The following is a 21699-nucleotide window of genomic DNA, read 5'->3' as shown; positions in this document are numbered from 1 at the left end:
TGTAGAAAGTTAAGAGACTGATGATGGTTATGTTTGTGTGTAACCATAGTGAGATCAAATCCTATGGCCTGGTGTTAGTAGCAAGCTAGTACTTCCATTCTTATTTATTTGTTATTATTTATTATTTATTAGAGAGGATTTAGGAGAGGAGCAGATTGAAAGATGTTTGAACATCTGGATTGGACAAAAGAAATTTTGATGATGTGCACTTTGGCCAGAATAATGAAATAGACCAGCATCCAAATGACAATTCATCATGTAGGTCATCACTTAGATGTTCCAAAGATCTTACTTCACCGGTCTCTATGTGACAAAATCAATCTTCTAATTAATTTTTGGGGACAGTGCATTGAAATAAATATATTTAACTTTAAAAAAACAAAATGAAGAGACAGACATAACCGAAAAAGAACAAAGAGGTTCAGTAAAGTTGCTCACACATTCAATATGATCAGAAATTGGCTGTGGAGGGCTAACAGCCTTCCTCAAAAGCAGGGGTCCATCTAGCTCTGGATTTGGGAGAGAAAAAGAGCATGAGTTAAGTCAATGTTTGATTAGAAGACAGATTGTAGGAGAGCTCTTCAGAGATCTGTGTTTTGCCCTCTTCTGTATAATGATTTGGAAAAAGGCGAACCATGCTTATCACATTTGCTGATGACACAAATCTAGGAAGAATAATGAACATCCTAATTGAGTTGGGATCCAGAAAATAGACCATTGAACCAGAACTAGGAAGAAATTTTATAGAGTAAAGGGTAAATAGATATTTTGGTTAAAAATGAATTTTGTAAATATTAGATGAAGGAGTCATGGTTGCAAAGCAGTGCATATGAAGTAGCTCTATGGGGTGGAGGAGACTGCAAACTGAATCTCAACTGTGGCATATGGTAGCCAAGAAAGTTAATATGATGCTCTTCATTTACATTGAGAGTCATGTATTTAGGAACTGAAATTTTACTATATTCTGACCAAATTGCAGAACTTACTCATTTCTAGGGGGGGTACGTTTTAGAAAAGACATTGAAATTCAGGTCTGACAGTTCCATCTACTACACAAAGGCCAACTTTAGGAAGTTGGAGCTAAGCCTCATTCAAGTCAAACAGGTTTCTCTTTTTTAGCTCCAGGTTGGTTGGTAGTGAGTTCATGGGCTTTTATCCCCTCCTTCCCCGGGCAAAGGGAGGTGAACTTTCTCCTTCATTTCCACTGGATTTTTTGACCTACAGCTGCAAGAGTTGGCTAACACTTTCCTGAATCTGAACTATCCAGAAGTGAAACGGGCTCCTTCTGAGGAGGAGTGATTTTTTTCATCATCAGAAGTCTTCAAGAAGAGGCATGACCACCTGTTATTGAGGCTGTAGATGGGAGTCCTGGTTACATAACTGCACAACGTGTCCTCAGAAGTTTGTTTCGGTATGTTTCCTCCTCTCTGGCTGGGCGTTTCTGTATGTTTAGAAGTCTGGGAAGATGAGAAACTGCAGTGTTTTATACTAGCATCATCTCCTCCTTTTTCTCTATTCTGTCCTTTCTTCCTGGACATGAGGGTCCTTTGCGGGAGAAAATAGGTTAGTCGCAGCTGACTGAGGACAGTCCAGGGAGGGGATCTGTCCAAATTCCATCTTGGAGAAGACAGTCCAGAAACTTCAGGAGGGAGTCCCCACGTGAGGCGGGAGGTTGTAGCTGAGAAGCCTTATCAGGACGAGTGGACAGCGACCGGGAAGGACCCAGGAGCCGGAGTGGGTCAGCCAGCAGCAGTCAGGGAGGACGCGGAGAACCCCAGGTTGGACGGGGAGCCTGTGGCGACTCCCTTCCTCCGAGGGGCTGATCCCCTTGTCTCCGAGGTTGGATTTTAAATCAGAGGACCTGGTTGGAATTGTAGCCCTGCTCCTTAACTATGGTAAAGGAGAGGGTTGCTACTGAAGACAATCATTTGTGATCCTTTCTAGTTCGGAATCTAAAATCCTTGAACCCGTGGTCCTCTTTGGGGGGAGAAAGCAAACTCTCCAAAACAAAACAGCTTCAGAGCAGTAATAATATACTTCTATGGCAACGAAATCTTTTCCTCTTGATAACCATGTGAGGTCTGTGGTGAAAGATCCCATTCTGGAGATGAGAAAAGTGAGGTTCAGACAGGAGCAGGGACTTGTCTTGGTCAGGCATCAGGGTCTAGCTTCAAGTTCAGCACTCCTTCCACTAAGCCATTCTCCTCTCATACACCTCCACCCCCTCCCCAGAGCCTTCAGGACTGCTCTGTAAATCTTCCCTCACCAAGTTATACTCAATCTTAAGGGCAGCACTGGCCTTGGAGTTAGGAGGACTGAGTTTGAATCTGGCCTCAGACACTTGTGTCTCACTAGCCGCGTGACCTTGGACAAATCACTTCATCCTGATTACCTCACAACCAGGGCCATCTCCAGTCATCCTGATTCGTATGTGGTCACTGAACCCAGATGGCGCTGAGGAAAACATGACTTAAGCACAGCTCCCTCACTCAAATCCAATTCATGTGCTTGTCATGGCATCTGCCCTATGTTGTGGTCTTCTTCAAAAATGAAGTACAAAAAACCCCCAAAACATGCTCAACCTTAACCTCTCCACACTGTACTCTTTATTTCCTTTTTTCTCTTTCGAACCCTTAGGAAAGGGGGATGGGGGTGAATTGACCTGCCCCTTGAGTAGGTAGAAGAGTAACTAGAGAGAAAAGATTATTTTATCAAATGAGTTTTCAGTTTCACTAGAGTGAAAAGGGCAGAACTTATCAGTACTGTGTTCCTAAGAGTCCTCGCTGTGCCAAGAAGCCCAGGAACAATGTCTCATGGCTCTGTTTCTGTCTGTTCTGTTTCTGTCTGGAGCCCTCCTTATTCCTTCTGCAGCAATCTCAGTGAACTGAATTAGAGAGTATCAAGAAAATTAGAGCTGAAAGGGACTTTAGAAGCCATTCAACCCAGCTGGATTTTTCCGTATTTGATTTCCAGGAGCTGGTACCAAATGAGGTCATCTGTCCCTACCTTTGCCCAAGAGAGTGAGATGACCTCATCCTCTTCCACTGAGTCAGGATTATGATATAGGTGAAAGGGGAGAAACAAGAAAATCATTCTTCAACTCCTTTTCCCAGGTCCAGCCTTCATTGACACCTCTGATGCAGACTAAACATAAGAAATAAAACTGTAAGACACTCTGAAAGATCAAATAGAAATGCAAAATTCCCGATGGGTCTGCATGGATTCAAATAGGCTATATTTAAAGATAAGAGGTAGATTAAAGAGTGGATAGTAGATTGGCCTTAGAGTCAAATTTCAAGGCCCGTCTTTAACATGACTGACTCATTGTCAAATCATTTCTCCCCTCGGAGGTCTAGGCAATTTTATTTTAGTGATTGGTGGGAAGGAGGATTCTGCATAATATGAACTCATAAGTCCTTGTAAAAAAAAATAGGAAGCTAAAAAGTCATCAGAGTTATTTCTTCCATTCTGCCTGGGCATTATGAAAATGTTATCCCCTATCATTTGACCAGAGGCAGTATAGAATAGTGGATACAAATCTGGCTTTGGACACATATTAGGTAATCACAAGAAAATCAGTTTAACCTTTCATTGGTCCATTGTCTCTGACACTATAAGTTATGGTTGAGATTCTGCTGATTTGTCAGTTAGGAAGGAAATCATTGTTATTGTCTGGGGGAAAAAATACCAAAAACCACAATATTAATGGTATAAAAGATAATTAAGACATCAGCAAACTAAAGTCCTTAGAAAGTGAAACCACATTTTATCTTAAAAAAGGAAGAGTTATTGTGTAATAGATCTTGTATATATTTTTGCAGGCTTTGGACTCTAAGCCCTCCATCACAATAGGATTAAGGAAGAACTTTCATGGAACCATCTGTGGTCACTGCTCTTGGCCTGGTGCTCTGCATCTCCTGTCTTCTTTTCTTTTCAACAAGAAGAAAGAATAATGGAAAAGGACAGCTTCCACCTGGGCCTGCCCCCCTTCCAATTATTGGAAATTTGCTGCAGTTAGACTCTAAAAATATCACCAAATCTTTTGGTCTCGTAAGTTAGCATCATTTTTTAAAAATCTATTGGTCCTGGCTTTTAGCAGTTCTGTGTTTCTGGGTCTTACTTGTTCAGCCAGATCCTATAAAGGATTTTTAGAAGCTGACTTATGTGTTACCTGGTCTATATTTTGATTGCTGTCTATGCTGTGCCTAAAACAGTCTAGTGAATACATTTTACCTAGGTGTTACTGAGATCTAGTTGGAGTCAGTACATATCAGATAATTGAGGATAGTTGATACATATTTTCAAAGGCACAAGTGTCAGAATGTTTCAGTTGCTTTCTCTTGGTATGCAAGTTCAGGGAACCCACACTATCAGTGTAATCAGCCAATAAACATTTATGAAGGGCAATTCAATAAAAGGGGAAAGATAGTGCTCAAGCAACACAGAATGTAATGGAGAAGATAACTAGTAAACAAAAGAGGGAAGGTGTTAGAATTAAGTGATTGGGAAAGGCTTACTGCCAACTAGACTTAAAGGAAGCTAGTAGGCAGAGAAAAATGCCTGAAGATGGAAAATGTAGTCTTTTATGGAACAGTAAGTAAACCAGTGTCACTGGATCAAAGCGTATATGGTGAAGAGTAAGATGCAAGAAGACAGGAAAGCAAGGGGGTAGGTATTAGGTTAGGAAAAACTTTGAGTTTTGATTCTGGGGGTAATAGGGAGCTACTACAATTTATTGAGTAGGAGAGTGACATAGTTGAACCTTTAGGAAAATCACTTTGTTGACTGGAGGATGGCTTAGTGATAGACTTGTGTGAAGCAGACCCAATAGGTTAGGCTATTTTAATAGTCTAGACATGTCTCCACTAGAGTGGTGGCAGTATCAGAGAAGAGGGGGGACCTATTTGAGAGATATTGCAAAGGTAAATAAACAAACCTTGGCAACAGCTTTGGATAAGGGATGATAAGAGATAGGGGAGAATCCAAAATGACTTCTGAATATCAAACTTGAAGGAATAGGTAGATGGTGTTGTCCCTGGCAGTAATAAAGAAGTTGGGGGTGTGGGAGGGCATAGCTTTATGGGGAAAGATAATGAGACCTTTTTTGAACATGCTGAGTTTGCGATGTCTATTGGAAGTCCAGTTTGAGATGTCTGAATGGTAACTGGAAATTGAAAGTTGGTAGTGAGATTGGGATGGACTGACTTGAGGATATAGTAATTAAAATCTGGGAGCTGATAAGATCACCACATGAAGCAGTATGGAGGGAGAAGTGAAGAGGACCCAGGACAGAACCCTGAGGAACATCTATGGTTAAAGGGTGTGATCTGGATGAGGATCCAGCAAAGTGGAATGAGATTGTTATTTAGTTGGTTCAGCTGTATCCAACTCATTGGGGCCCCATTTGAGGTTTTCTCAACAAAGAAATGAACTAGTTTGCCATTTCCTTCTCTAAGGACTTACCCTGGATCACACAGCTAGTAAGTGTGTAAGTGTAGATTTGAATTCAGGTCTTTCTGGTTTCAGGCCAGGGACTCTATCTACCATACCTTAGCTGAATGAGGAGTGGTCAAATAGGTAGGAGGAGAATCCGGAGAGAATCAAGTTCTGAAAATCTAGAGAGAAGAGAATATCAAACAGAATAGAGTGATTAGCAGCATCAAAGACTGCAGAGAATTGAGAACTGAGAAAAGGATATTGGATTTGGCAATTAAGAGATGAGTCCATCATGAGTATTTCATGAGTTTCATTGTTTTAATTGCTGGGAGAAAAGAAAGAGTTCTGCAAACATTCTGGCATCCAAATGGAGAATTCTGCCATACTTCTCCTGGAGCACTGGCCACAGCCTCTTTGTGCAGCCCCAGCCTTTCTGTTGTACTCCTAGGCATTTAAGATGAACCAGCAAGTTCTGAACTCTCTGAATTCTGAACTAGATCAAGATCTAGGCTCTGGAGCTCTCAAAGCCTTTGATAGACAACCGGGGGTAATAGGACCATGTACGTGGAATTAGAAAGACCAGTCTCTTCCATTTCTTACCTGGGTTTGGGCAAGTGAGTTCATCTCCCTGAGTCTTTCTAGTTTCTTTATGTGTAAGAGGGAAATTGTGGATAAGGGTTCAATTTATCTCATAGGCGAGTGTGTAGATCAAATGAAGTTAACATAAAAGAAAGTGCTTTGTAGCTATGTAATTTTACATGAAATACAATCATCATGACCTGGTAGACTTAAAACTAGAGCCTTTGTCTTCTCTTTGAGCTTCCTCATGTGCAAAATTAGATGAATGGATTGTATGATCTGTAAAGTCCTGTCTGGCTCTCAATACTATTGTATTCATTTGTGGGATTTCTAGTGGGGAAAGAGATCTGGTCAACCCTGTCCCCCCCCACCCCCACCTCAGTCCAGGATTTTACTGATGGCCTTCTCTTTCTTCCTCAACCCAGGTATTTTAAAAATTCAGGGGAAAAAAAACAAGCCAACAAACTCCTTCCTTTCACAGGAAGAATAGAATATTGATGTCTTTCATTACTCATCCTACTGGCTGCTACTCCACAAAAGGGAATGGGACAGGACACACCTAAGTCCTGTCTTGGGCATGGCTTTTGATTGGATTTTCTTTTAAAAATCACTAAAAATGTTTTGAATGGGCTGATAATGGATTGAGAACTTCTCCAATGAAATCTGCAGTGGTATATACCAAGTTGTTTATCAGCCAATTTGGTGGTGATTCTCTTGATGTGTCTGCACCTCTTTCCACAGCTGTCGAAAAACTATGGTCCAGTGTTTACTCTCTACTTGGGTTCTGAGCGTGTCATTGTGCTATAGAGGTACAAAGCAGTGAAGGAAGCACTGATTGATCATGGAGAAGTGTTTGCAGCCAGAGGAAGTCTCCCAATTCTCGATGCTGTTTGCAAAGGATCGGGTATGTTTCCTCTTAATGTAGAACAAGGAAACTAGATAAACAGAGAATGGGAAAAGACATGGGTAGAAATATGCCCACTTCCAACCAAATCCCTAAATCAGGGACACACTGGGGAGGAGAGGATGGTGATAAGAACATCTTTTTATCTCTAGTTCTTTTCTAAAAAATTTCCAGTTGAGATAGAGAGAACGAAAAGATTGAAATGGTGGTTGTGGATATTATAGGTAATATAGAAGGAGTAAGAAAAGCAGAAACCCCTGAGGAAAGGAAGATAAACTTACTTTTCTCACCTTTCCAGTTTATGTATTTTGATACAACCTTCTACCCCCTCCATCATTACTGTCATTCTCAAAGGTCCATTTATTGATTTCATCCTTTAGTTGGTCAGAATTGTTTCCTTTTTTTTTTTTTAGTCAGTAGTCCATGATTGATAATCTCATCTCTACATTGGTTTTTCTTTACGGGAAATTGACCTTAAACTTGTATGTCTTGCTGTTGATCACTTTGATATGCACCTTCTGGCAATCTGACCAGTTTTCTCCTTCATCTCATCCCTAAATATTTCATGAAAAATATTCGCAAATGCATTATTGAAACCCAAGTAGACTATATAAAGGCATTTCCTGGATTTTCTGGCCTAGTGACCACATTAAAAAAGAAAATGAAGTTAGAGCCTGGCAAGAAATTCATTCTGACTCTTAGGTACTACCTGTTGCAAGGTCTTTCACAGTACCAAGGGGAAGGATGGTTCCAAAAGACCTCCTGTTTATAGGACATAAGTATCTGTGGCTTATCATGGGAAGTCTCTCTCCAGAGACATGCAATTATATTTTGTATTTTAATTATAGAGGGTAAGGGTGACCAATAGGTGTCACTGAAAGCATCTCTCTTTATGGGGACTTGCCCAAGTATATCTTTAGTAACCCACAAAAATATTAGCAACAATTGTCTATTCTCCTTTCTTAGAGTAGGGAAGCTGGAACTTCAACTTTCCTCTAAGAGCATTTCAATTCCTGAACCAAAAGAGATATGGACATAAAATTAATTTATTCTATAGTCATTTAGAGTCTCAAAAAATAAATTCCACCTGGCTTCCAGACTTATGACTATTTCTTTACAATAAAGATGATGTGAATATCTATCTGATCATCGAGTGGATTTGTGATTATGATGGGTGAGGGGAGAGTGGAGTTTGGGATGGAAGAGGGAACAGTGCTAATAGAGGAGAAAGCAAACTGAGAACTACCACCCTTGTGTCCATCATCCAAAGCAGAAGTTGGAGTGACCAAGAATCCTTGAGCTTGAACACTTTGGGGCAAGAGACACAAAGGAACTTCTAAGTCTGAGGCTGTTCATTTCCATGCTTGCTGGACCATCAATTCTATTGTCACCCCCCCATTTCTCCTCCTGCTGGAAATGAAGACATAGGGGAATTCCTTGTTCTTTCTGTGATCTTCTTCATAGGACTAATTTTCAGCAATGGAGAGAGATGGAAACAACTCCGCCGCTTCTCCCTCATGACCCTGAGAAATTTGGGGATGGGGAAGAGGAGCATTGAGGAGCGAGTCCAAGAAGAGGCAAAATGTCTAGTGAAGGAAATAAAGAAAGCAAATGGTTGGTACTTATTTACTTTATTTATTCACTTAATTTATATTTACTTTTAAGATTTATTTTTTCTTTTTTACTTTATATCACTAATTATAGGAAAAGTTTCTGGTTCTCAGACTGAAGTAGTCTCAAGACATCGATTATAGTCACACATGGAGAGTATTTGATCTTTCAGTCCTATTAAACTCTAATCATTCCTGGAAACCCTGAAACCTGGAAACTACTGAGAGAAAAAAAAAACACAGGGAACATAATATAGTAGTCCTGATGGGTTTACATTCGATACGTGGGGAAGGCAATGGTGGAAAGAAGATTGAGCTAACAGTCAAAAGTTTGCGGTGTTAGTCCCAACTCTGGGACAACTACAATCTTTTCTACCTCTGGGCACCGCAGAAACAGGAAGGATACGCATACACAAGACTTAAGGATATTTTATCTTATTTTGTGGTATTCCATGAATCATCATTCACTGGCTAATCTCCAATAAATCTTTATGTACTTAATTAGACTGGTCCTTGGACAATAGAACCTGTCAAGAATTTGGTCTCTGGAGTCACCTCCATGTCATGAGAATCTTCTCTTTGTCTCTGTCTCTCTCTGTCTCTCTCTGTCTCTCTCTCTCTCACTCTTTTTCTCTTTCTCTCTCTCTGTCTTTTTCTTTTTTTCTCTCTCAACTTCAAATGAAGTAATGTTCACAAAGGATCAGTAACCTCAATTCTATTGCTCTTGGTAAGAAAAAACTATCAGAAAAAAGCATTTTTCATTATAATTATTTATAGGAATCAAGAGGTTCTTCAGCTCTTTATACTTTGCTATATAAAAAGAGGAAAGAGAGGAACAAACTAGAATTGAGTTAATTTGTCAGGGTCCATTGGAATCACACTTATCCTCCATGACCTCTCTTTCTCACTACTTCATTCTTTTTATTCTCATCAATTTATTTTATCTTAATAATCTATCAAAAAGATCCCCGGGACAAAAGTAATTTTTTGACACTTTCTTAGTTTAAACACATCTACACCCTCATAAGCCATTTGTCCAATTTGATTATATAATTCTTGTATCTCTCCTACATTATCACTCTACTCCCTTTTTGCCTACCACAGCTACCCTACTGCAAGAAGAGATGTTTTCTTTGTTTATTTAGAGTCAGTACACAGCAGTTCAATTGCTTTCAACAAGACATTTATGGTAAAATATAATTTCCTCTAGGGTTGAAGTTATTCATTATAAAGAAAGCAGTAACAATGATCAAGACCAGGAAAAAAGTATTACTGTAGAAGATAAGATATATTGTAATGGCCTACTTAATTTTTAGTAATGCTTTTAATAAGGCAGTAATTAGGTGGTACAGTGGATGGAATACTGCCCTGGAGTTAGAGGATCTGAGTTCATATTCAACCTCAGACACTTAATAATTACCTAGCTGTGTGACCTTAGGTAAATCAGTTAACCCCATTGTCTTGCAAAAGAAAAAAAAATAATGATTATAATAAGCATTTCCCAGATTTCTCTTTTTGAGACAGCTTTCTATTAGCTTCAGAAAACTTTTGATTAACTTCTCAAAAACATTTTTTGCTGTGTCTCTTACTACTGCTACTATTATGAAGTTAGCATTTATTTAGTACTTTAAGTTTGCAAAATTTTATTATCTCATTTTAATCTCACAATAACCTGGAGGGGTAGGTGCTTTACTGAACTGTTTTGACAGATGAGGAAACTGAGGTATAGGGAGTTAAATGTCATTCCCTTGGTCTCACAACTATTAAAGTGACTGAGGTGGGATTTGAACTCAGATTTTCCTGATTCCATGACCAGCTCTCTGTGCCTTTCTATCCAGCTGTTTCTATTTTGTGTTTAAGAACAAATTTTCCCTTCTTGTATGCAAAGACCACAGTGGCCACCCAATGCTTCTAAGGATCATGACAGTAGTAAAGAACAGTAGAGTATAAAAGGTCTTGTGCCATACTTGTAAGAATAGTGAGATGGGGTGGTGTAACTTGTGAAAGAAATCCAAAAGAAGAGGCCTGGTGGAAAGATTATAGCTGGAATCATTAACCTGGAGGTCTTTGTCATACTTTCCAGCCATGTCAACAGTAAAGGATAATTTGGGTCTGAGCAGGGTCTGGCAGGAGTCATTTGAGGAGACAGCAAACAGCTTTGCTTCACTCCTCAGGAAGATGAAGAGGGTAAAGGTCAGTGTGTCCACTCTTCCATCTCCCACTATATTATAAGAGTTTCAGTCGAGGGTGCCCTTTCTTCATCTTCAGTAGCTAGATGGCAGAGGGAATAGAGAGATCTGTTTCTGGAATCAGGAAGAGCTGAGTTCAAATCCAACCTTAGATCCTTATCAGCTTTGTAGCCCTTAGTAAGTCATTTAACCTCTGTTTTCTCAGTTTCTTCATCTGTGAAACAGAGATAATAACAGCCCCTTTCTCCCAGGGTTATTGTGAGGCACAAATGAAACGAGAAGTGTGAGGTATTTAAACATAGTTATTTGACTTATAGTAAGAGTTATATAAATTCTATGGATTCCTAAATTTAGGAGACCAAAGTACACTGGGGGGCAGAGGTGTGAATTGATTCATAATCCAATGCCACAATTTCTTTCCAATAGCTATCTTTTCAATGTAAAACAAAATTAGTATATGGGTGTGTGTGTGTGTGTGTGTGTGTGCATATGGGGGAAGATGGGAGCTGAGAGGGAAAAGAAGACTGTCATAGTTTGGTCATTATCCAGTTTTGCATTCCCTTCTATACACAATTTTTTTTTTACTAGGAATAGTTTTCTAATGGAAAAAAACAAACAAACAAATAAATACAGTAAAACAATATTAATATACCCCTGTAGATATGAAACCAGAACACATGCAAATGGAATATTTCCTCATGAACTAACTCTTTAGACAACTGCCACCAGGTGAAATTGGAGAGGCTTAGGGTTACCCAGAAGGTGATCTCAACCTCAGAGTATTTCAATTAGAACAAAACTTTCCCACTTTATCACATCTTCCTTCCCTTTTTGTTCCAGTGTCAGGAGGTTTTTCTCCTTTCTAAGGTGCCCCCTATTCAGTTGCTGGCTTCTTTCCTATTGCTTAAAAAATTGTTCAGGTTTCTAACATCCTTAAAAAAAACTTCACCTGTCTTTTAAAGCTATCCTTCTCTATTTTTCCTCTTTTGTTGCCCTATTCCTAGAATGAATCACGTAAAATAATTTCAACCAAATCTTGGTCTTGACTCCTGTATTTTATTGATTTACTCTGTTGACAAGTTACCCACAATCTTTTGTTTGTTAAATCTTTGGCTTTCCCTAAATTCTCATTTTCTAGGACCTTTATACAGCTGTTGATCCTGGAGCCACCCCTTCCTATTAGGGATTCTATCATCTTCTTACTTTGAAGTCAAAGTACATTCAAGGTGTCTGTGTGTGTGTGTGTGTGTGTGTGTGTGTGTGTGTGTGTGTGTGTGTGTGTGTGTCCTGGACCCTATCCCAAGATATTTTCTCCACTTTTCATCTTGTCCCTCTTGCACATATCATATGAGCTCATGGATTCTAAACACAGCTAATTTCCAAATCTATTCTTCTAAACCTTCTCTTCAGTTAGCTTTGAATTACCAGTTACTTAGAGGAAATTTATCTGGATATTTTATTTGAATCTCAAATTCAAAATTTCTGTAAATTAATTCATCATTTTTTCATCTTTAAATATATTTGTCTTCCAAACTTCCCTCTTTTGTTGAGGTCTTTTGTCTTCCCAATCACAATTCAGTTTCCTTTACTCTTGCTTCATATCCAGTCAGTTGCCAAGCCCTCTATAATATCACTGACAACTATAACTTTTTCTACTTGCTATACTAGCTTGTTTTTTAGATTTTTGCAAGGCAATGGAGTTAAGTGACTTGCCCAAGGCCACACAGCTGGGTAATGATTAAGTGTCTGAGACCAGATTTGAACCCAGGTACTCCTGACTCCAAGAGCGGTTCTCGATCCACCGAGCCCACCGAGCCACCTAGTCACCCCCCATTGATCTCTCTGCCCTTATTGCCTCTCTCTAATAGACTGTTTTCATATATGCTGTTAGTATAACTGGTTTGTCCATGTCACTGTTTTGTTCAAAACTCCACAGTGTGCCTGTTATCATATCCTGGCTCCAACCTAGCTCTCTATTTCATTTCAAATTATTTCTTTTAGTGCTCTCTGCATTAAAGCCAAATTGGATGACTCATTCCCTGGATACATCTGCTTCTAACACAAGCTAATCTTCATTTTTATCAGTGACTTGAATAAAAGCAAAGTTGATATGCTGGTCAAATTTACAGATGATCTGCATCCATAAGGGACAGCTAATGTATTAGAGGCATGTTATCATCACGTCTGGATTCCCCTAAGTTTACAGCACAATACTTTTAAGTATTTAATGAGTAGGAATTGAAGGGGTTTCCATGGGTTTGAGAGCAGGTACTAAGTAATTCTGTTCTTTCTACATGAAGCCTTTTCTGATTTCCTTTACTTCTAATGCACTCCCTTGAGATTATCTCTCTCTATAATTTGTGCTACCTCAGTGTTTGCATGCTGAAAAGTTCCTTGAGAAAAGGGACTTTTACCCTTCTTTTTATCTTCAATGCTTAAAATAGTGCCTAACTCACAATAATTGACTAATCAATTATTATTGACAGACCATTTAATTTGAACGAATCAAAAGTCTATTGCAATGTTCAGAGAAGTAATGAGAGCCTGCACCTAGGGGATGGCAATGTCAAGAGAGGGAGTATAAACAAGAGAAGTCAGGAAGGAAAAATTGACAGGATCTGATAATAGATTGGATTTGGGAGGTTTGCGAGAGTAAGGAGTTGAGGATGACACTCAAGTTGTGAGACAGGGTCACTGGGACAATAGTACTACCCTTAATAGTGATAGAGAAGTTAGCAAGAGGAAAGGGTTGGGGTATGGGAAAGTATGGAGTCTAGTTTTAGATATATGTAAGAGATAGAATGAAGAAGTAATAGTATTTAGAAGTGAAGTAGATGTGGAGAGTAAGGGAGAGAGAAAATCATTAGAGGTGTTGAGTATCAATAACTTTGTGAATGGTAAATCATTCACAGAAATGAAAGTATGAAAGTGAAGTCTGATTTGGAAAGAAGATGATGGAAACAGATTTTATTTTTTAAAGACTGAATCTCACAAATAGGGGAGATGGTGCAGAGGCTATTTAATGCATTGAATCCACTACTGATTCTAAGGAGAGCTTTGATCTGTTCCATTTCCTATATGTATTGGTTCACCCTCTTTAGACAAAGTGGTCATACCTCTCCTCTTCCCTTCCTGAGGACTCATAATATTAATTATTAACCTAGTATAGTTGCCCAGTTGACTTAGTTCACTGTTGATTTGAACCTCCAAGCTCAAGAGACTTGCCAGCTTCAGATTTCCTGGTATCTGGGATTATAGGTGTGGACCTGTTCACCTGGGGGACAGATTTTTGACAAAGGAAGTATTGTGGTATGTTAGAAAGAACACTGACTTTGGAATCCATGCTTTGGACATTACTTGTCAGACTTTGGCAGTCAAAGTATAGATCTAGAGTTGAATTTTACCTCCCTTACCAGTTGTGGGACTATGTTCCTTCCCAATAGAAGGGGAATTTGAAGAAACAAATCAGATAAAGTATATTCTTTCTTTCTTCTTCTTCTTCTTCTTCTTCTTCTTCTCTTCTCCTCCTCTTTCTCCTCCTCCTACCACCACCACCACCACCATGGACTACAACTACTTTGACTGTAATGATGTCTACTACTTTTACTACTATTGGTGTTGCTGCTCCTACTCCAACTATAAAGACCACTATTATGACCATAATTACTACTACTAAAGCAAAATGCTTTATTATGGTCGAAATAGTTTCATACGAGTCAACTTGTAAGCTAGATCTGTTTGAGAGAGATAGGTGCCACTGCTCTTCAAGGAAGGCAAACCTTAACCTTGAAATCTCAATGATATTTAATTGAAAATATAGGTTAAATCTTCCCTTTCTTTTTTCTCCCTCTCATTCTTTAGGAGAGCCTTGTGATCCCAAATTCATGCTGGAGTGTGCTCCCTGTAATGTCATCTGCTCTGTCGTTTTCCATAAACGTTTTGAATACAATGACCAGAAATTTCTCTATTTAATGGAAGTTTTAGATGAAAGCATCAAAATAGTGACCTCCCCATGGATAAAGGTGAGACCAGTATTTCTCTTCCTGGGTAGAAGCCATTTTTCCTTATTTGATAGAAGTGATTACTAGGAATTAGATTAGACTCTATCATGCATCCCATTGGGAGGGGAAGCAGTGGGATTTTGGAATGTGTCTATGCCTTCTTCCTCATGAATAAGAACCACTGAAGACAGAGCAGAGGATTTGTCTTATAATTGCTCTGTCTACTGCTTACTATTCAGGTTTTTCTTCCAAGTACAATCTGAATCTTAAAGTGAAGAATTATCTTTTCTAATAATTAAAAAGAGATTATATAATCTTTTTTGTTTTCATAGATGTACAATTTTATCCCATCTATAGTGCATTATCTCCCAGGACCTCATAGGAAATTCCTTAATAATTCTCAAATACTGCATAATTTTATTGGGGAGAGAGTGAAGGAACACCTAGAGACCCTGGACATCAACAATCCTCGGGACTTTATTGACTACTTCCTGATGAAAATGGAGCAGGTACAATGAGAGAAGCAGGTTGATGGTTCACTTATCATGGGTTATTTGAATCCTAGGGTATATTCTTAGTGATATTCATGTGTATGCAATTAAAATTGTTCCACCAACACTAAAAGAGACTGAGGCAGAGCTCTGAACCAAAGACACTTTGTTAAAGGGTCCATGGTCCCTCATAATGAAGAGGACTCAGATCTTCCTCATGATTTGAGATGTCCTCTCAGAGTTCTGTTTTTATAAGCCCTGTTATCTTGACATTCAATAGCTATTTCAATCATTTCATTGATTGACATATGATGATTAGGCTAGAATAAGCAAAACATTATGTCAGCAGTGTCACAAGTTGGGTGAAACATGGGGCATCTCTGCTGACTGGGTAGTCATAAGATGGTCATTTGCTCATGTTGGACAACAAAAATGAATTGTAAATTTAGTCACAGGGCAACTAGGTGGTGCAGTGGATAGAGCACTGACTCAGGAGTCAAGAGGACCTGAGTTCAAATCTGGATTCAGACACTTAATAATTATCTAGCTGTGTGACCTTGGACAAGTCACTTAACCCCACAGCCTTGCGAAAATGAAAAAAAAAGTTTAATCACCTCTGCCACCCTGGCCTTGATCACCAAGACAAAGAAAAACAAGAGTTGACAGCTTCTAACTAGCTTCCTATGATTATGCAAATGATGTTACAAACTTTAGTTCATAGCTCTGAGCTTATACAGAACTTATAATCACTGCCCCCATGGAATCATATTAATTGACTGATGCTTATTGGAATAGAATAGAAGTCCAAATGAATTTAGTGCATTAGTAAACATAGTAGGTCACTGAGAAAGCAAGTGGAAGTAGGTGGTTTTTTTGGACATAGTTCCAAATTGTTTCTTCAGAAGGAACAGACCAGTCACAGTACCTGTTTATGTGGACCTTAAATACAGAGACAAGTAAGAACTTGGGAATTCTCATTGTCATTCCCTTTCACTTGGAGAAGAAACTATAGGAAGAAATAATGTTCAGATATGCCTTATCTTCTCCCCAATTGAAAATAAAGCGGGGGGAGTTACAAAGAAGTATAGTGAATAAAAAAAAATTCCTCTTTTTGCCATGTTTCAAAACAAGAACAAAAACAAAAAGATAAGCCGGAGTCCATACTTTCATTCCTCTCTATCTGGAGGTGGCAATACATTTCATGGTGAGACCTGAGACCTCCTAGATTGTGATCTGTTATCTTGATAATCAGTGTTTCTAGGTCTTTGAAAGTTGCATGTCTTTACACAATTGCTGTCACCTAAAAATTGTTCTCTTGCTTCTGCCCATTTCATTGTATTAGTTCTTTGAAGTCTTCCCAGGTTTCTCTGAAACCATTCTTATTTCTTATGGCAAAATGTATTTCATTGAATTCTTATACTATCATTTATTCAATCATTGCCCAGTTAATGAACACCCCTAGTTTCCAATTATTGGCCTTTTGAGAAAAAGAACTGCTTTAAGTATTTTTGAACATATGGGCCTTTTCCCTCTTTTTTCTGATCTTCTTGAGGTATCTCCCCATCATCAGACTTTCTCAATCCAATCTGCCTTGTAAAATATCACTGCCTGTTTAGTCTCCCTATAATACTATTCACATCATAATTATATATGTAAAAAACTCACTTTAGGTCTTTGAAAAGAGAAAAGCAAATATAAAATCCTCATCTTGTTAACTTAAGTTTTTTTTTTAACCTGATCCTACCTTCCATTTTCAATTTTAGCTCCTGTTACTCCCTAAAATGAATCCTCCAGTCTAGTTTCTTAGAATTCACTGTGCCATTTCTATACTTTAACAAATATTTCTCATCTTGTAAGGTACAACTTAAATCCATCTTCCTATATTATGCTTTCCTCAAAGTTGACCTCTTTATTATCTGAGTTTCTTCTAAAACATAATCTAGCATATAATCCCAGAATCATGGTTTCATGAATGTAAATCATACATATATATATACACACACACATAGATAGATAGATAGATAGATAGATAGATAGATAGATAGATAGATAATTTTATAAATGAGAGTGTATTTCTCTCAAAAAGTTAAAAACACTTGGAGAGTAGGGAGAATTTCATGCTCTACTTTTGCCTCGAAAGCTGTAAGTACTTGTTGACTTGAATTAAATTGGATTCCAGAGTACCTATTTCTATATTCTCATCTTCAATCCTTGGAATATTTATCTTTTTTCGATTCTAGTCTTAAATAAGTCCTTTTCCTTCATATTAACATCTCAGGAAGCAGGAGTAGTAGGACTAATTTAAAGAGACAACCTTATTTGATGGAAAAGGTAGTGAATATGGGCGTCAGCAAAAGCTGAGTTTGAGCCCTGAGTCTAGCACTCATTATTTCATTATCTATGAGATATTTGGGGATTTCTTTAGCCCCCTCATATACCTGTACATATATATATATATATATACATATATGTGTATGTGTGTGTGTGTATACATACACACACACACACACACACACACACACACACACACAGGATCTCTCTCCGCCTCTCTCTCTTGATATTTTTATGGTCTCTATATAATGCTTCACCAAAAGTCACAATTTTTTAATGAGAGTTAAATGAGATAATGTATATAAAATGGCTTTGTATAAATCATTATATATAAATTGTTTTTTCTTTTCTGGAGGTAATTGGAAATAGTGACTTGACCAGGGTCACATAGCTAAGTGTCTAAAGTCACATGTGATCTGAAGTCCTGTGATTCCTTGGCCACTACTCTATCTACTGTGCCACCTAGCTGTTCCTGTTATTTATTTTTCATTCTGATTTACTAATAAATTCTGTTTATTTCACAAGACTCTTCCAAAAATTTTTTGAAGGGCATAGAAATGTCTTGGATATATTATATATCTAATTTCTAACTTTTTTCTTCATTTTGGTTTATTTGTAAACCTAATCCAATTAAATTATTTATAAATCAACTGTATCAAATTCTCTTTAGGAAAAGCAAAACCAAAAGTCTGAATTTACCATGGAAAACTTGACCCTTACGATAAGTGAGCTATTTACTGCGGGATCAGAGACAACCAGCACTACTCTGAGATACGGACTTCTAATTCTGCTGAAATATCCTGAAATAACAGGTATACTGATACATAATAATGACAATGAAGCTTTGAAGGAAAGTCAGCTAGAGAGGGGCTTGTGGTTCTATTTAGACTCTGCTATGAAACTTCTGTTTTTATGAAGTAAACATTAGTTCTTGCATCTCCAAATTGCTCCCTTCTTCCTTGGTTATTGCAAAGAGAATGCTTTGTGCACTAAACAGATCACAGCAATTGTGCAATGTTTTATTATAATAATCTTAAAATGTTCCATTAAAACATTTGGCATGTAGATGGCTCTAGGATCTCAAAGGCACATGGGAGATTGCAAACTCAAGAAAGTCCAATTGAACTGGGAAGGTTTTTGAGTCAAGATCCAGTGAAAGACCATGTTTCTATTGCTTGAGTACCATTCTGACTATGTTTAATGAGTATTGGAAAGTCAGTTGCCATAGGAATTTGGACTAGTGTCAAATTCTTTCAGATATTTATTAGCTATGTGACCCTGAACAAGGTAATCTTTCTTGGTCTCAGTTGAAGGGATTGGGCTAGATGAACTCTAAAGTATCTTTTAGGATTAAATCTGTGATCCGATGATTTTGTTGTTGTTCTTGGTATTGGTCATAGAAACTCATGAATGTGTGTACTAAAAGGTAGAGTAGCTATGATCCTGTATTTATAGAGAGACTACATTAATGACAGAAAATTCTCACAGTAGTGAAATCACAGATTTTTTGAAGTCTTTGGAACAACATCCTAAATGTTATGCTATGCAGATGAGAGTCTGGAGGCTATCTTCTTTCCTTTAGGACAGAGATACTAAACCTTTTGTATTTGTGTGTGTCTTTCTATGTGTGTGTTTGTGTGTGTGTGTGTGTGTGTGTGTGTGGTGTGGTGTGTGGTGTGTGTTCACTGCTTTCCTTTGGCAGTCTGGTGATCCTTTTCTCAGAATAAGGGTTTTTTTTTTAATGAATCAAATAAAATTTACGTTACCAAAGAAACCAATTATATTAAAATAAAGATGTAAAAAGTTTTCTCACTATGAAATCTAAGCACAAACCCTTTGGGATGGACCTCAGGCTAAGAATTCCTGCTTTAGGATGACTCTATTTCCTACCTTGTTCACAATAACAAGTTAACATTTGAAAGCATCTTTGATTTTGTTTGTGGAGATATTCCCTTTACCAATGTATAATTCAATTCTTAACACATTTTAGTAGATAGTTTTATGAGTTTCTATGGCTAAAGAAAATTCATCTCTGGCAACCTACATTTTCTTTGAATCTGGATAGAGTGTTATTCAGAGTCTGGATCTATAATCTGTTGCCTGGCCTAAGCCAGAAATAAACGGCTTGGTAGTATTTTTTGTCCCTTTGCTGATATCCAATGGATGCTGACCCTTCTCTACTTCTCTACTTCACACTCAACGCCCAATCCCTATCCAGTGCTAGTTGCTTGAGCTGCCATCTTACCAGGATCCTAGAGTCACCAAACCCCTTTCTGAGAATGGGGTGGTGCCTGCCTTCCCACTGATGCTAAGTGGATATCCACCGGCATGCTAGCTGGCCTGAGAACCTATGCTATGCAGGATATCTAGAATCATCTGGCATACACTTGCTCCTAGCCCTTACTATTTCCTATCCCTCACTGTATTCTTTATACTATAGTCTGTTGAATCTTCCTTTATTATTACAGGGGAAAGAGCACTAGCATTAGAGTCAGGAGACTTGTATTTGAATTACAGCTCTGTGACCCATGTGAAGCGTAGGCAATCAGCTCATTTCTCTAAGCTTCAGCTTTCTCATCTGCACATTGAGGGATGTTAGATTAGATGATCACTAGAGTTCCTGGCAGCATGATATTGGTTATTTTAATTCTTGTAGAAGACATGTCTTCTCAGATTCCTTCCATCCTCTGAGTTGCAATTGAACTTAGTTTTTTTCTGAAGATACTACATTGCTTGGTGCTCTTCCTAAAGCGGCCTGCTCCTTTTTTCTCTGTTCCCACTTTTTTTCCCTTGCCTTGTGTCCTTGTGAGATAGGACCAGAAGGAAGAGTTGGTCTGCTCCGTATTATATTCTATTACTTTTTCTCACCTTGATTTATTTTTGTGTTTTGTTGGGTTTGATGGTAGTATTAAATATTCATTTGGGTGTCTGGTCAGTCCTGTGAGATCAATGAGGCAGGTATCCTCTTCATTTTACAGATGAGGAGCCTGAAGTCCCAAAGACTGACTTGGCAAACATCTAGCTTGGTAGATTAAGAGAATTTAAACTAGAACTCAGCTCTTGCAACCCTCGGAAAAGTCTTGTCCTCTTCCTGAGGTGCTATGCCACTTCTCCTCAAACAGAAGGATGAGTGATCAATGACACCAACATGTACAGCACCAACATATTAAAAATACAATGAGTTAAAATGGAGACTTGTTCATTTTGAAAGCAACTGGCAAAATGAGAATTGCTAGAAATTGTAAATGATAATTTATAACATAGTAAACATGCAGAGGTAAACCTTGATTTATAGATCTACTTGGATAGAGAATTACATTATGATAGTTAATCAGTCATAAGCATTTATTATGATTTACTTTGTACTAGTCACTTTGTTAAGTTAGGGGGTGACAGAGAAAGATTAAGAAAAATGCTCCCTGCCTTTAAGGAACTGTAATTCTAAAGGAAAAGGTTACATGTAAACAGATATATATGGGCTAGATAAATGATGTTTATTCTTCATTCTCAAAGAAGACCATGACAGAAGGAAGATGATTTCTGAACAAGTATGTGAACTGGATCTGTGTGAGGGGGTACTGTATTATTTCAATAGCTTCACTTTGTCCTCCAAAGTCATCTGGGTCCAGTGGTCAGCTATGAATCAAGTTGCATTGGATGCAAGGCAATCAAGGTAAAGGAACTTGCCCAAGGTCACAAGCTAGTCAGTGTCAAGTGTCTGAGGCTAAATTCGAATTCAGATCCTCCTGATTCAAGGGCAGGTGCTCTATCCACTGTACCACCTAGCTGTCCATGCTAGATAAATACAGAGTTATGGAAGGCAATCTCCAAGGGGAGACTTCAGCAGTTGGGGTAGGGGGTATGAGGATATGGGGATATAGAAAATGTCTCTTGCAGGAAATGGGATTTGAGTCAAATCTTGAAGGAAGGCAGGGAATCCAGGATAGACAATGAAAAAGCTTGAAGTCAGGAGTGTGAGCATTGTGTTCAAGAAACAGCATGAAGACTGGTGTCACTCAATTGTAGAGGATGTGTGTGGGAGTTGGTTCTTGTCCTTCTTTACTAAAGACGGCCAAAATGGCATCACTATGTTAGAGATGAATTACAGTGTGTCTGACTGTGGCTGATTAGACCGATGTGAGTTAAGAATTTTCCACC

The 21699-nt window shown here is 38.3% G+C and overlaps 1 protein-coding gene across 1 annotated transcript in view; it reads left to right on the top strand.

Moving 5' to 3' along the window:
- The first annotated feature begins 1240 nt into the window (after window positions 1-1240).
- LOC141519924 (cytochrome P450 2C19-like) overlaps window positions 1241-21699 on the top strand; it is a 29588-nt gene continuing 9129 nt past the window's right edge. Inside the window, exons 1-7 of the mRNA XM_074231876.1 lie at window positions 1241-1411; window positions 3822-4050; window positions 6757-6919; window positions 8384-8533; window positions 14580-14740; window positions 15052-15228; window positions 18212-18353. Of these exons, the coding sequence (XP_074087977.1) occupies window positions 8437-8533; window positions 14580-14740; window positions 15052-15228; window positions 18212-18353 (577 nt within the window). The 5' untranslated portion in view covers window positions 1241-1411; window positions 3822-4050; window positions 6757-6919; window positions 8384-8436. The remainder of the gene's footprint in view (window positions 1412-3821; window positions 4051-6756; window positions 6920-8383; window positions 8534-14579; window positions 14741-15051; window positions 15229-18211; window positions 18354-21699) is intronic.

This window comes from Macrotis lagotis, chromosome 4 (genome assembly GCF_037893015.1).
Source record: "Macrotis lagotis isolate mMagLag1 chromosome 4, bilby.v1.9.chrom.fasta, whole genome shotgun sequence".
Classification (NCBI taxonomy): Eukaryota; Metazoa; Chordata; class Mammalia; order Peramelemorphia; family Peramelidae; genus Macrotis; species Macrotis lagotis.
This window is presented reverse-complemented; position numbering and strand designations above follow the sequence as displayed.